Source organism: Pelobates fuscus, chromosome 10, assembly GCF_036172605.1.
Source record: "Pelobates fuscus isolate aPelFus1 chromosome 10, aPelFus1.pri, whole genome shotgun sequence".
Taxonomy (NCBI): domain Eukaryota; kingdom Metazoa; phylum Chordata; class Amphibia; order Anura; family Pelobatidae; genus Pelobates; species Pelobates fuscus.
Genome location: NC_086326.1, coordinates 31,716,390 through 31,733,439, shown reverse-complemented (window position 1 = coordinate 31,733,439; position 17,050 = coordinate 31,716,390). Strand labels below are relative to the sequence as shown.

General features: G+C 42.7%; 1 protein-coding gene across 1 annotated transcript in view; it reads right to left on the bottom strand.

Moving 5' to 3' along the window:
* Positions 1-10,459, bottom strand: part of SORCS3 (sortilin related VPS10 domain containing receptor 3) — a 470,892-nt gene extending 460,433 nt beyond the window's left edge. Inside the window, exon 1 of the mRNA XM_063435106.1 lies at positions 7,911-10,459. Coding sequence (XP_063291176.1) covers positions 7,911-8,669 — 759 coding nt within the window. The 5' untranslated portion in view covers positions 8,670-10,459. The remainder of the gene's footprint in view (positions 1-7,910) is intronic.
* Between the last annotated feature and the right edge of the window lie 6,591 nt (positions 10,460-17,050).

Here is a 17,050-nt window from a genome sequence, read left to right as displayed (position 1 = left end):
ATAGCAGGAGAGAGATGTATCTAGGGTAGGGAAAGACAGAAGGCTCTAGATAAAGAGGGAGAGGTACAGATGTAACAAGAGAAGGTCCTACCTAGATTCAGATATGGATGTAGATGAAGAGAACATTTTAATTAGCGCAGGATAGAGACGGTTCTAGATTAAATAGAAGATAGCAAAGGAGGGAAATGTATTGGAGTCAAGGAACGAGAGAAGGTTTTCAGAATTTAATGTATCGATATAGAGGAAGTGAGAGATGGATCTGGTGCAGATAAAGAGAGAAGAACAGAGATTATGGAACAGATATATGACTGTAACTGGTGCAGGACAAGGGGGGTTCTAGATTAAAAGATGGATAATCCTAAATTAAGGAACAGATCAAAAGGGAAAGAGAAATGGAAATGGAAAAAGGAAAGAGGACTTAGAATAAGGAAAAGATACAGCGAGGGGATATATTTATATTATATAAGTGCTAAAATGATAATAAATCACTAACATTCTATCTGAATACTCCGAACCGGAACCATTGGCTCTAGTATTATGTTGTTATCATAAACCTTAGATTAACCCTTCAACAGACCATCAACAGACCATCCGAGTAATGCAAACTCTACTTTACGGATTGGACGCCTGTGATAATGAACAAGTTAAATATGAATAATACACCAACATTTTCCTAAACTGTGCACTAATAAACGGTGATATGTTTATTTAATGAATTTGCTGCTACGAGTTACATCACCCACATTAATAACCAGAGCAGTTACAGCAATATCTCAGCTGCACAGACACTAGTAACATTTGTTTGAAAAGGGTTTCAAGAGCACCACCTAGTGCCCATCTACTAAACAACAGTCAACCATCCAAGATATGGAAGCGTTTAATGTGATCTTATTTTCTTGCAAATGTTTTGTATTATAACCTACTAGTGCAGGCATAGGAAACCTTCGGCACTCCAGATGTTTTGGACTACACCTCCCATGATGCTTTGCCAGCATTATGGGTGTAAGAGCATTATGGGGGAAGTAGTCCAAAACATCTGGAGTGGTGAAGGTTGCCTATCTCTGTAGTAGTGTGTAGACGATTTCTTCCAGTGACTTTCTTCTAACAGATGTTTAAAACGTATCTATCTATCTATCTGTCTATCTCAAAATCAGTTAATCTTTTTGGGTCCGACTATATTTAAAAGATAATATATGATTGGAACGAATATTGGTACATTGATTGTTTAATTTGCAGCCGAGCCATAGTTTGACATGATTAAAAATATGAACTTTTATGATTGTACTGCTCAATTATATAATAAAGAAAAAATAATCCGTTATTGATTAAGTTTGTAAGCTTCGGTGGCACGGTTAAAGTGCCTCCATCGGCAAAGCACTGTGGGCCCAAGAGCTGACTATTCATGCTTCCAATGTGACAGTTTAGCGTCACTATACTAAGCTCTGGTCACCCCAGCCTTTGGATATGCCCTGCCTGTAGGAGCTGGTAGGAGGCTCTTGTGTGCCTGGGTTTGGTATACACCAGCAGCTACTGTATTGTGGCATCCCATCAGCAGTCAGAGCACACTGTCTGTATTGGATAATGTGATGCATTATGACTATTAGAACATGATGGGTTGCTATATATGTTGTGCAATGGTCATCAATTAGACATGTGATGTGAATAGCTAAAGGGCAGATAGGGATTTAACCCTCTCAGCATCCCAATGGAGTAAACTCTCTCGCTATGGGTTCCAGCCAACAGGTATGATCCCCAAATATTTAGAACTGCAGCTCTTGGCCGGAAAAGAATCATGGGAACTGTAGTTCTAAAACAGCTATTTTGTCCCTCTGAAGTTTTGCTAATTTACACCAGGTCCCCTTGTAGCTAGGGGGTGCCATGGTGCTTGGCAATGATTACATTATGTCACCCACTTGTCTGATCCGGTTTATAACTGACCAGTTTCCAGGTCCAAGAGAGAAAAAGAGCTGGTTCTGCCAAAATGAAGACTTTTATTGAATGTGAACTGTGGCAGAAACTTGGCCTTTTATTCCAGAATGAAATTAGATAAAGATAATATCTATCTGTATCAGCCTGTAAAACAGCAGCTATAGAGGTGCCAGGCTGACTCATTGCATTTCTGTAGCCAGAAAGACTTTCCCCATAGCAAGCACCATCTCTATGGGGGAATCAAAACAAGACTCAGATTCAGGACTCATTCAGAGCGGGCTGCAATGTGAGCTCACACTCAGGAACACACTGACAATCCGGATTCACTCACACTATGATACTGTAACTTCACACTCAACTAACACTGTAATAATGTAACCTCACACTCAACTCACACTGCAATAATGTAACCTCACACTCAACTCACACTGCAATAATGTAACCTCACACTCAACTCACACTGCAATAATGTAACCTCACACTCAACTCACACTGCAATAATGTAACCTCACACTCAACTCACACTGCAATAATGTAACCTCACACTCAACTCACACTGCAATAATGTAACCTCACACTCAACTCACACTGCAATAATGTAACCTCACTCAACTCACACTGCAATAATGTAACCTCACTCAACTCACACTGCAATAATGTAACATCACACTCAACTCACACTGCAATAATGTAACCTCACTCAACTCACACTGCAATAATGCAACCTTACTCAACTCACACTGCAATAATGCAACCTTACTCAACTCACACTGCAATAATGTAACCTCACTCAACTCACACTGCAATAATGCAACCTTACTCAACTCAAACTGCAATAATGCAACCTTACTCAACTCACACTGCAATAATGTAACCTCACTCAACTCACACTGCAATAATGCAACCTTACTCAACTCACACTGCAATAATGCAACCTTACTCAACTCACACTGCAATAATGTAACCTCACTCAACTCACACTGCAATAATGCAACCGCACTCAACTCACACTGCAATAATGTAACCTCAAACTCAACTCACACTGTAATAATGTAACATCACACTCAACTCACACTGCAATAATGTAACCACACTCAACTCACACTGTAATAATGTAACCTCACTCAACTCACACTACAATAATGTAACATCATACTCAACTCACACTGCAATAATGTAATCTCACACTCAACTCACACTGCAATAATGTAATCTCACACTCAACTCACACTGCAATAATGTAACCTCACTCAACTCACACTGTAATAATGTAACCTCACTCAACTCACACTGTAATAATGTAACCTCACTCAACTCACACTACAAGAATGTAACATCATACTCAACTCACACTGCAATAATGTAACATCACACTCAACTCACACTGCAATAATGTAATCTCACACTCAACTCACACTGCAATCATGTAATCTCACACTCAACTCACACTGCAATAATGTAACCTCACTCAACTCACACTGCAATAATGCAACCTCACTCAACTCACACTACAAAAATGTAACCCCACACTCAACTCACACTGCAATGATGTAATCTCACACTCAACGCACACTATAATAATGTAACCACACTCAACTCACGCTGTAATAATGTAACCTCACTCAACTCACACTACAATAATGTAACATCATACTCAACTCACACTATAATAATGTAACCTAACTCAACTCACACTGCAATAATGTAACCTCACACTCAACTCACACTGCAATAATGTAACCTCACACTCAACTCACACCACAATAATGTAACCACACAATGCAGCAATGTAAATAATTCTCACATTTCAGTATTAATCTTATAGTACCACACAAAGTGTGTAATGTGACCTCACACTAAACTGGCAACACAAATGGCATACTGAGAATTGTAACCTTTACACTCAGCTCACAGTGCCACAATGTAAACTCACACTCAGCACACAGTGCAACAATGTAACCTCACTCTCAGCTCACATTGCAACAATGTAACCTCACACTCAGCACACAGGGCAACAATTTAAACTCACACTCAGCACACAGTGCAACAATGTAACCTCACACTCAGCTCACAGTCCAACAATGTAACCTCACACTCAGCTCACAGCCCAACAATGTAACCTTACACTCAGCTCACAGTGCCACAATGTAACCTCACACTCAGCTTACAGCCCAACAATGTAACCTCACACTCAGCTCACAGCCCAACAATGTAACCTTACACTCAGCTCACAGTGCCACAATGTAACCTCACACTCAGCTTACAGCCCAACAATGTAACCTCACACTCAGCTCACATTGCAACAATGTAACCTCACACTCAGCTCACATTGCAACAATGTAAACTCACACTCAGCACACAGTGCCACAATTTAACCTTACACTCAGCTCACATTGCAACAATGTAACCTCACACTCAGCACACAGTGCCACAATGTAACCTCACACTCAGCTCACAGTCCAACAATGTAACCTCACACTCAGCTCACAGCCCAACAATGTAACCTTACACTCAGCTCACAGTGCCACAATGTAACCTCACACTCAGCTTACAGTCCAACAATGTAACCTCACAATCAGCTCACAGTGCCACAATGTAACCTCACAATCAGCTCACAGTGCAGCTATGTAACCTCACACTCAGCTCACAGTGCCACAATGTAACCTCACACTCAGCTCACAGTCCAACAATGTAACCTCACACTCAGCTCACAGTGCCACAATGTAACCTCACACTCAGCTCACATTGCAACAATGTAAACTCACACTCAGCTCACAGTCCAACAATGTAACCTCACACTCAGCTCACAGTGCCACAATGTAACCTCACACTCAGCTCACAGTGCCACAATGTAACCTCACACTCAGCTCACAGTCCAACAATGTTACCTCACACTCAGCTCACAGTGCCACAATGTAACCTCACACTCAGCTCACAGTCCAACAATGTAACCTCACACTCAGCTCACAGCCCAACAATGTAACCTTACACTCAGCTCACAGTGCCACAATGTAACCTCACACTCAGCTTACAGTCCAACAATGTAACCTCACAATCAGCTCACATTGCAACAATGTAACCTCACACTCAGCTCACAGTCCAACAATGTAACCTCACACTCAGCTCACAGGGCAACAATTTAACCTCACACTCAGCTCACAGTCCAACAATGTAACCTCACACTCAGCTCACATTGCAACAATGTAACCTCACACTCAGCTCACATTGCAACAATGTAAACTCACACTCAGCACACAGTGCCACAATTTAACCTCACACTCAGCTCACATTGCAACAATGTAACCTCACACTCAGCTCACATTGCAACAATGTAACCTCACACTCAGCTCACAGTGCCACAATGTAACCTCACACTCAGCTCACAGTCCAACAATGTAACCTCACACTCAGCTCACAACCCAACAATGTAACCTCACACTCAGCTCACAGCCCAACAATGTAACCTCACACTCAGCTTACAGTCCAACAATGTAACCTCACACTCAGCTTACAGTCCAACAATGTAACCTCACACTCAGCACGCAGTGCAACAATGTAACCTCACAATCAGCTCACATTGCAACAATGTAACCTCACACTCAGCTCACAGCCCAACAATGTAACCTCACACTCAGCTCACAGTGCAACAATGTAGCCTCACTCTCAGCTCACAGTGCAGCAATGTAACCTCACACTCAACTCACAGTGCCACAATGTAACCTCACACTCAGCTCACAGTCCAACAATGTAACCTCACACTCAGCACACAGTGCAACAATGTAACCTCACACTCAGCTCACAGTGCAACAATGTAACCTCACTCTCAGCTCACAGTGCAGCAATGTAACCTCACACTCAGCTCACAGTGCCACAATGTAACCTCACTCTCAGCACACAGTCCAACAATGTAACCTCACACCCAGCACACAGTGCAACAATGTAACCTCACACTCAGCTCACAGTGCCACAATGTAACCTCACACTCAGCTCATAGTGCCACAATGTAACCTCACAATCAGCTCACAGTGCAACAATGTAACCTCACACTCAGCTCACAGCCCAACAATGTAACCTCACACTCAGCTCACAGCCCAACAATGTAACCTCACACTCAGCTCACAGTGCAGCAATGTAACCGCACACTCAGCTCACAGTGCCACAATGTAACCGCACACTCAGCTCACAGTCCAACAATGTAACCTCACACTCAGCTCACAGTCCAACAATGTTACCTCACACTCAGCTCACAGTCCAACAATGTTACCTCACACTCAGCTCACAGTCCAACAATGTTACCTCACACTCAGCATACAGTGCAACAATGTAACCTCACACTCAGCTCACAGTCCAACAATGTAACCTCACACTCAGCTCACATTGCAACAATGTAACCTCACACTCAGCTCACAGTCCAACAATGTAACCTCACACTCAGCTCACAGCCCAACAATGTAACCTCACACTCAGCTCACAGTGCAACAATGTAACCTCACACTCAGCTCACAGTGCAGCAATGTAACCTCACACTCAGCTCACAGTGCAGCAATGTAACCTCACACTCAGCACACAGTGCAACAATGTAACCTCACACTCAGCACACAGTCCAACAATGTAACCTCACACTCAGCACACAGTCCAACAATGTAACCTCAAACTCAGCACACAGTCCAACAATGTAACCTTACACTTAGCATACAGTGCAGTAAAGTAACTTCACACTAAATTTAGAACTCAGTATACAGAGCAGTTATGGAATCGCGCACTTAGTATACAGAGCAGTTAATGAAAATCACACTCAGTATACAGAGCAGTCGTGCTGTCTAACACTCAGTATACAGAGCAGTCATGAAAACTCACACTCAGTATACAGTGCAGTCATGGAATCTCACACTCGCCATACAGTGCAGTCATGAAATCTCACACTCAGTATACAGTGGGCCATGGAATCTCACACTCACCATACAGTGCAGTCATGAAATCTCACACTCAGTATACAGAGCAGTCATGAAATATCACACTCAGTATACAGTGCAGTCAAGGAATCTCACACTCACCATACAGTGCAGTCATGGAATCTCACACTCAGCATACAGTGCAGTCATACTGTCTCACACTCAGCATACAGTGCAGTCATACTGTCTCACACTCAGCATACAGTGCAGTCATACTGTCTCACACTCAGTATACAGTGGGCCATGGAATCTCACACTCAGTATACAGTGCAGTCATACTGTCTCACACTCAGCATACAGTGGGCCATGGAATCTCACACTCAGTATACAGTGCAGTCATACTGTCTCACACTCAGCATACAGTGCAGTCATACTGTCTCACACTCAGCATACAGTGCAGTCATACTGTCTCACACTCAGTATACAGTGGGCCATGGAATCTCACACTCAGTATACAGTGCAGTCAAGGAATCTCACACTCACCATACAGTGCAGTCAAGGAATCTCACACTCAGCATACAGTGCATTCATACTGTCTCACACTCAGTATACAGTGGGCCATGGAATCTCACACTCAGTATACAGAGCAGTCATGGAATCTCACACTCACCATACAGTGCAGTCATGGAATCTCACACTCAGTATACAATCGGCCATGGAATCTCACACTCAGTATACAGTGCAGTCATGGAATCTCACACTCACCATACAGTACAGTCATGCTGTCTCACACTCAGTATACAGTGCAGTCATGCTGTCTCACATTCAGCTCAGAGTTAAGCTATGTAATCTTACAGAACAGTTCAGTGCAGGCCAACCTCACACTTACCAAACAGTGAGGGAACCACACTGAGAAGTTTTGAGTTCTACTCAGTTCACAGTACAAAAACATGACCTCACACTGAGTTCTCATGGCATGAGGGATAATCTGAGGTATAAAGTTCATAGTGCATGACAGATAGTCACATTCTGCTCACAGCTAATGCTGGGCACTCACACTCAGGTCACACTGCATGCTGTGATACTCACACTGCTGTTGGCTCCCCCTGTCCAGTGGACCATGGCTTGATTGTGGGCAGAATCTCCAGTCAGAGCGAAGCTGGTACTACTGAGGCGAAGTTCCTCTGTCCTGGCTCTGTTTAACCTCCCTTCATCTCTGGAGCCTTTTCCATCAGACCTTTTGACCTTCTGTCCTTCCATGGGATAACTAGTCAGAGGGTCCTCCTGGCTAGGGTCAGAAGGCATCATGAAGACCCTCTCTCCAGCCTGTTCTCTCTTCACCCTGCTCACTGTCACTTTGCCTTGTTTGCTCTCCCTTCCCACAGGTCCTAATTTTGGTTTGGGGAACCTCCTGGCACTGCCATCTGCTCCACTATGGTGAGAAGTTTTTTGGACCCCCAAGAGACTGCTGATCCCTCTTTTTGACTGCTGCTGGTGCTCACTGAGAAAATGCATCTTAATGACCCCAGATGGTCGGGGGTCCGCCTCAGTGTTCTGTGATTCAGCCCCCTCAGCCCCAAAGGAGTTCTGCAGAACTTCTCTAATTCCCCTTCTCTGGTCCCCCCCACTCAGTGGGCTCATTAATCCAGGATCTCTCGGCTGGATCCGGGTGTGACAATGCTTACAGGAGATGTCCCCGCTGGTGGAGGAGCAGAGAAGAAAACAGATCCATAGAGAAGCCAGCATCCTGAAGGAGCACAATCCCATCCTCCTCTCCATTCTTGGTTGGGTGATCTGCTCCCCAGCCTGGAGCTCAGCACAGACTCCCAGTCTCCTCCTCAGTCTCATCTGCAGCTAAATCCTTTTTTATTATTAAAAAAAATAGCTTTTCAGTGAAAGTGCACAGGTTCCAATATGTGATCAAGTGAGCCCCCACATGGGGAGGAGCTGAACTGAAGCCAAGAGCTGGGACCCCACACTCACTGCTCCTCACATGGACTCTGCCAGCTCCAGGAGAAAGGTTCATCCACACACAGCACCATCAGCCACCACGGCTTGTCATGGAATGAGGTGAGCACGCAGGAGATGTCACCAGCATCATCACAGTATCTCTCTATGGAAACCTGGTTGAATGGCAGTGTTACCCTACCTGGAGAATGAGTGGGAGCACAGGGCAGCCCTACCTGGAGAATCACTGAGAGCACAGGGCAACCCTACCTGGAGAATGAGTGGGAGCACAGGGCAGCCCTACCTGGAGAATGAGTGGGAGCACAGGGCAGCCCTACCTGGAGAATGAGTGAGAGCATAGGGCAACCCTACCTGGAGAATGAGTGAGAGCATAGGGCAACCCTACTTGGAGAATGAGTGGGAGCACAGGGCAGCCCTACCTGGAGAGTGAGTGAGAGCACAGGGCAGTCCTGTCTGGAGAGTGAGTGGGAGCACAGGGCAGCCCTACCTGGAGTGTGAGTGGGAGCACAGGGCCGTCCTGTCTGGAGTGAGTGGGAGCACAGGGCGGTCCTACATGGAGAGTGAGTGGGAGCACAGGACAGTCCTGTCTGGAGAGTGAGTGGGATCACAGGGCAGTCCTGTCTGGAGAGTTAGTGGGAGCACTAGGCAGTCCTGTCTGAAGGAGGGTGAGTGTGTACTCAAGGCTGAGTGGAAAGGGCAAACCCTTAATATGAGGGATTGCAGTGTCCTCCCAGTGTTAGTTGGTGAGTGCAAGGTAGAATTTCGCTCTGTGCTTGCAGTCCTGGATACTGAGTGCTGGTACTGAGCAATATGATTGACAGCTGCCAATGAAAATTCTGAGTGAGTGCAGTGACAGAGATGAGTGGCTGCAGTTTACAATCCAGCAGGCTGAGTGGCTGTACTCATATTATGCGAGTTCACTGCAAAGTTAAATCCAACAGGCGGAGTGAGTGAAGATTCAATCCAGCAGACTGAAAGCAGTGTTAAAACCATCTGTCTGTATCCTGTGAGTGAGTGAAGCCTTAATCCCAACAGTCAGTAACGTGTGAGTGTGCTTTTATATCCAGCTGCCTGTAGCCATTGAGTGCACGGTTTACTTCACCTGTCTGTATCCAGTGAGTGCTTTCTCAGTTCCAGCTGTTTTGTATCCAGTAAGTGTGCTGTTAATTCCAGCTGTTAGTATCCAGTGAGTGCAGTAGTAATTCCATCTATTTATATCCAGTAAATGCAGTGCTAATCCCAGCTGGCTGTATCCAGTGAGTGCAGTGTTAATGCCAACAGTTTGTAAGTGCAGTGTTTATTCCAGCAGTATGTATGCAGTGAGTGCAGTGTTAATCCCATCAGTCTATGAGTGCAGTGTTAATTCCATCTGTCTATGAGTGGAGTGTTAATCCCATCAGTCTATGAGTGCAGTGTTTATTCCAGCAGTCTATGAGTGCAGTGCTAATTCCATCTGTCTATGAGTGCAGTGTTAATCCCAGCAGTCTATGAGTGCAGTGTTAATCCCAGCAGTCTATGAGTGGAGTGTTAATTCCAGCAGTCTATGAGTGCAGTGTTAATCCCAGCAGTCTATGAGTGCAGTGTTAATTCCAGCAGTCTATGAGTGCAGTGTTAATTCCAGCAGTCTCTGTGCTGTGAGTGCTGGAGCTGAATGAGATGTGATGCTCTGAGCTCAGCCAGCCTCAGGAAAATCTTCCCAATTGGTGCGATCAGTGTGAGGACAATCAGAGGGGCAGGTCCAGCCCCCATCACCAACAGCAAGCATGAGAGGGGGGCAGGAGACATCTGGAGCCAGAGTCAGGGGGCAGCCCAGGGATTGCAGACTGCTCCCTCCATTATTCCTCATGTAGCTGTCTGTCTGCCTGCCAGCCTATTAACACATCCCTGCCAGGGGGCACATCAATGCCTCTCCTATAATGCCAATGGTAAGGGAGGGCTGAACTGATCTTTAAGGATTTATGAAGGTCTCCTTTATTGTGGCAGCAGCAGGCTGGTGGGAATATAAAATACAAATATCAGGTTTGGATGTGCATCTCGCAGCCAGCATTGCTCATTGAATCATGGATTTTTTTTTATTTTTTTTTATCTCTGAATTAGTTAACCCCTTCCTAGACAACTCCTATCCCATGATAGCATAACTTTTAATGATATGGTCAGTGAGGGGTTAAATTAATGCCTTCACTACATGTCTTGCAGTAAATGCTTGGATGCCCCTAATTTAGGGCAATAACTATAAAACACCCAAGCAGTGAGTCATTCCACGCACAATCCGATAATAAAACAACCTAAAATGTATAGAAAAGCACCAGAAATGGTTTCTAGTAAAATAAGCATCTCAGTATTATATTAACTGTAAGAAATCTCGTTACGTTAAACCAGCCATGGCCAACTTTGGCACTGCAGTTGTTTGCAAAATGCAATTCTCTTTGTGCTTTGCCAGATTCGAACTGTCGTATTAACATAACGGTGTAGGGATAATTAGTGATCTACGTGGTCCGTTTAAATACCCATTGTACTGCGCTGCTGAGTATGTTGGAGCTGAATGAATAATACATTAATGAATCTACTTCATGCATTTATAACAGGCAAAAGGGACATTGACGGTTAACTCTTTCCCTCCCAAGCCTGTGTATTTGTAATTTTGATTTTGTATTTAGCCCTTGCTGAAACACTTTATGTGTGACGAGTGTGTCCTCTTCTTTTCATTTTGCAAAAAGTGCTGGTTTTCAACAGAAAAGCATACTTTTTGTATATTAACTTTTTACACCCCCGGCTGTCAGTCAGGCGACCGGTCATGTTACTTCCTGGTTTGATTAGCTCAGTGGAGCTAAACTCAAGAGGCAGCAATTGCCCAGAGCACCTGCCTTGCAAAGACTTCGCATTGAGCTGCATTGGGAAGTCTGTGATTGGACAGCCACAGAAAGTCTGGGCGGGGTTAGAAGGGGAGGGATTGCAAATACTGCAGACAAGTAATCTGAAGCTTTGGCAAGCAGTTTTTATATATATCCTCAATGAAAAAATACTAATTTAATGTTTTCATTTGAGGGTGTATCTAGTTAACAGTGATTTTTATATATTTATTTTATTTAGGCATTGGGATGTCCCTTTAAAGCCCCCCCTTACTTTCCTTTTGCTCCAGCACTGTTCTTCACCTAGTAGAGAAAGGGGAGTGCTAGCTTCCTCTTGCAGGCAGAGCGCCTGAAGATTTTCACTTTCGTCACCATCATGCAGTGCGCGCTGACGACAGACGGTTTTTATGCACAGAATTGACATTAGGCACCGCGGAACAGAGTACTGGCGGTGCAAGTGCCAATGTGCCAAGTGCACAAGCTGAAACCCTGCACATCTACTCTCCTACCATTATGACCTCTTCAAAAAGCTGAAAATTGGCCATGGCAGTTGGAGTAACCCTTTAAAAACCTTTTTAATCCAGAATCTTCATTCGTTACTCTCTGACTGTTTTATATTTTACCATTTCTTGTGTAATCCAGACCCAGAACCATTTAGGATCTCTGTTCTAGCGTTTACCTGTTCACATCCAATCCATCCCCAAAACCATTGTTCTAGGCTCTCTGTTCTTGCTATACCTGTCCACATCCAATTCAGTTTCAGAACCATAGTTTCAGGCTCTGTGTTGTACCTTTATATCCAACTCAGTTCCAGAACGAGTGTTCTAGGCTCTCTCCTGCATCTTTATGTTTGCATGCAACTCAGCATCAGTTCTATTGTTCTAGGCTCTCTGTTGAACCATTACCTGTTTGCATCCAATCCAGCGTCAGAAATATTGTTCTAGGCTCTCTGTTCTAGCCTTTACCATTTTGCATCTAGTCCTCTCTGTTCTAGACTTTGTCTTCTACTATTTACTTTTTTGCACCTTAATAAAAAAAAAATAAAAAAAATTAAACCCTGTAAACTTCGGAATTGTGGATAATTCACAAGGGAATTGCAGATCTTAAACCAAGGCAAACAAAGCATTCTACAGCTCAAACGTTTTTCCTTTTTAGCTGTTTTGGTCTACAATTTGCATTTCCCATGTCAATTCTATGCTATTTCCGTTTTAGTCAATCAATCCTATCTGTGCCATTATAATAAGGTACAAGGTATATATATCATGACTGATGTATCATAACGCCTCTCTGTGTTTTTTTTGTTTTTTTTTAATTCAGAGAAGGTTAATTTCCTGTTTGATCCTCACGGTGATGGTATCGGCTGGGAATCAGATAAAATATATTCATTTCTGGAAAGCTATCCCTTTCTCTCCCTTCTCAGACACAGAGTGTCATTATAGACATTCAATGTCACAAGTGACCCTACACAGAGTGTAAATACCCCACCCACCAAAACAAATGCACACTAATACAATACAATCACCAACTAGTAAGTATTTTGCTTAAGGAAAATTATCGCAGTGTTCCTTTGCATCACAGAAATTTTAAATCACAAATTCTGCCACCTGGTGTTAAGACAGAATAATTTGGAGATGAAAAGACAGATGAATAGAAAAATAATCAATTTTCTTTGAAGTAACAATGTAATGGGGTACGAGAGACCCTACATAATTAAACGAACAGCGGGATTTTTAACAGTTTAAGGCAAGAATGCAGAACCAATATCTTAGACTAGTGGTAGGCAGCCTTCGGCACTTTAGATGTCATGGACTACATCTCCCCTGATGCTTTTCAAACATTATAGCTGTAAGAGCATGATGGGGGATGCAGTGCACAACATCTGGAGTGCTGAAGGTTGACTACTCAGGTTCTAGTGTTCCGCTAAAGTAATGGGATGTTTAGACCCCTGTTAGGAATGAGTGAATCGCATCTCTTCAGTTTTTAGGTATTAGGCAAAATGCATTTTGACATCATGATTACATTCTAAAAATAGGCACAGACAAGGCATTTTATGCAAATGAATGAACTTTCCCATGATCCTCCTCTTCAATAAAATTGTATCCGTTTGCCCGTGGGTAATCGGCATATGAGACTATCTAGTGAATAGTGAGCATATCAGCTCTGACAGACTTACATATCCTAAGCACATTTGTGCAATTCTATAATACAAGAGGATCACAAGTAAAGTTAATTTTCATTAAAGACTACATCTGTGGTTCCCCATGGGAGTTGCCCTTTGAATGCATTACATACATAATGCATGAAAAAACATGCAGAAAAGAAACACTATAGGGTCAGGAACACAAACATGTATTACTGACCCTATAGTGTTTAATCCAACATTTAGGTGGCTTCTCACCCTATTTCCAGCACCGATGTTGGCCCCGTTCCGATCCATCTCCTTGGTGACATCATCAGAATTTACGATCTTTAGCCAATCCAATGCTTTCCCATAGGGAAAGTGCTACTATCACCGTACATAGGTCACCCGACCACACACAAAAGTGATTAAAACAAAATAAAATGGTGAGAGCACACTGATAAGTGTACAATAAGTATATGTAGCCAGTACACATACAGTGGTATCTAATACAATTGCAATGACAAGATAAAACAGTGTAAACAAAAAGTACACGCACACATGCAACTTTAGCATCAACTAAAACCTAAGATATAAACAGAAAATTGTCCATAGTGAAATCTGAATAATTGTAATGCAAATTAATACAAATCGGTCCCACTCACATATTGCTGAGCCGCTTTACAGCAGGCTCAGACCAACAGCGCCTTTGGATAAATGTAGATGAGATCAGGTAGGTAAAATTCCCACAAGGTTCTGGATACTGGATTCCCCACACTTGGAGGTGTCCCTAGGGGGCAATGTTAACACTGCCTTTTCTCTGAAAAGGCAGTGTTTGCATGGAAATGTCTGCATATAATGATTATACTCACCAGAACAACTACATTAAGCTGTAGTTGTTCTGGTGACTCTAGTAAAAAATACTCAGTGTTTATAATCTTACGCAGGGAGCAGTCCACACACAGTCCAGGAATAAACTGAGGATTTCAGCCAGTTTTAGAAACCACACCAGTTTCTATAGCAACATGTGCCATACAAATACTTGTATGCAAACATAGCGTCTTCCTGAGATGTGTTGCAGTGGGGATGTCTCATATCGGCAATTACAGCCACAACATGAAAACCACCTGTCTAATATCGTGTAGGTCCCGTTTGTGCTGCCATAACAGCTCGGATGCGTTGATTTGTTTTTCCAGCACGTCCCACAGATGTTCAATTGGATTGAGATCTGGGGAATTTAGAGGCCAAGGCAAAACTTTGAACTCTTTGTCATGTTCCTCAAACCATTCCTGAACAATTTGTGCAGTTTGGCAGGGGGCACTGCCATCAGGGACACCATTGCCATGAAGGGGTGTACGTGGTCTGCAACAATATCTAAGTAGCTGGTGCATGTCAAAGTAACATCTTCATGAATGCCAGAAGGTAGGGTTCCCAGCAGAACATTGCAGAACAGAGCCTACACTGGCCTGTGTTCTTCCCATAGTGCATCCTCCTGCCATCTCTTCCCCACGTAAATGATGCACATGCACATGGCTATCCGGATCTAAAGGAAGATGAGATTCATCACACCGGGCAACCTTCTTCCATTGCCCCATGGCCCAGTTCTGATGCTCACGTCCCCTTTGAAGACGCTTTCGGTGGTGAGCAGATGTCATCATGGACACTCTGTCCGGTCTGCCGCTACGCAACTTTCCAAATCACCATGAAACCTGTACTTCAGGGGTACTATTGTACTCATGAGACATCACTCTACACAAATGAATTTTTTAGAGCAGTAAAATGTATTATACTGATAAAATCATTGGCGAAAAATGAAAAAAAAAATACAAATATAAATGCTAATTTTGGCCAGGGTTTGTGACTAAGAGGCTACTAAAAAAGACTAGACATACACCATTTTGAATACAGTGGGTTGTCTTCTTTTACAAATGATATGGTATTATGGGTTTAATTTTCATTCCTGGGCTTCTATACGGTCTCAAAGGCAACATAGGCCCAGCAAACAAATCTGTCAAATTTTAATGTGCAAATATGGAAAAGGGGAAAGCCCTACATTTGACCCCTGTAACTTTTGCAAAAATCCATAAAACCTGTACATTGGGGGAACTGTTGTACTCGGGAGATGTTACTGAACACATATTGGGGTGTTCTTTGTCAGTAACACATAATGGTACTGAGAATCCATGCCTAAAGTATAATGTGAGAGAAAAATAACAAACAAAAATGACTACCTAAAAGTTTGACAAAGACTGTTGGTATAATTAGTATAATTAGTGCATGTTAAGTGTTAAAATACCACCATTTGAAATACCCCAGGGTGTCTACATTTATAAAATATATGGTTTGGTGGGGGTAAATTACATTGGCCGGCTTAAAAAATGTTCCAAATAGGACATGGGTGCATGATGACCAGCTGTGAAAATTCCAAGTTGGAAAACTGGAATGCGCACACATATTGGGGTGTTCTTTGGCAGTAACCCCTTAAGTTCTTATGTATTCTTAAATTGCTATGTATGTCAAAAAAAATCACGAATTATTATTATTTTTTTTAATTTGGCATAGATTGGTGGTAAAATGGTTGCATGAAAAGAGTCAAAATACCCCAAGTTTAATACCTTAGGTTGTCTACTTTTTAAAAAATATATATACATTTGAAGGGTTATTGAGGGATTGCTGACAGATATCAGGGTTACAATGTAACTTGCGTTAAGTTTGGGGGGAAAATGGTTTGGAAATAGCAAAGTGCTACTTGTACTTATTTCCCTATAACTTACAAAAAAGCTAAGAACATGTTAACAATGGGTATTTCTAAACTTCGGACAAAATTTAGAAACCATTTATCATGGGCGATTGTAGATGCGTAACAGATTTTGGGGGTCAAAGTTAGAAAAAGTGTGGTATTTAAAATTTGTCATCATATTTTAGCATTTTTTATAGTAAATTAGATGATATGATGAAAATAATGGTATCTTTAGAACAATCATTTAATGGCGAGAAAAATGAGATATAATATTTGTGGGTACAGTAAATGAGTAAGAGGAAAATTACAGCTAAAGAGAAACACCGCAGAAATGTAAAAACAGGCCTGGTCCTTAACGGTAAGAAAACTGAAAAGCAGTCTGGTCACTAAGGGGTTAATGAGGTGACATTAGAGTGTCACTATAAAGACTGTCCTCAAGCAATTGTCTGCACAAACATTCTCCTGCCTTACAATATACCTATGTCATTTAGTTACTGTAATATTGTTTATGCTCCAATATGACATTCTGTTTCAAGCTATTTTTGCTTTGTTA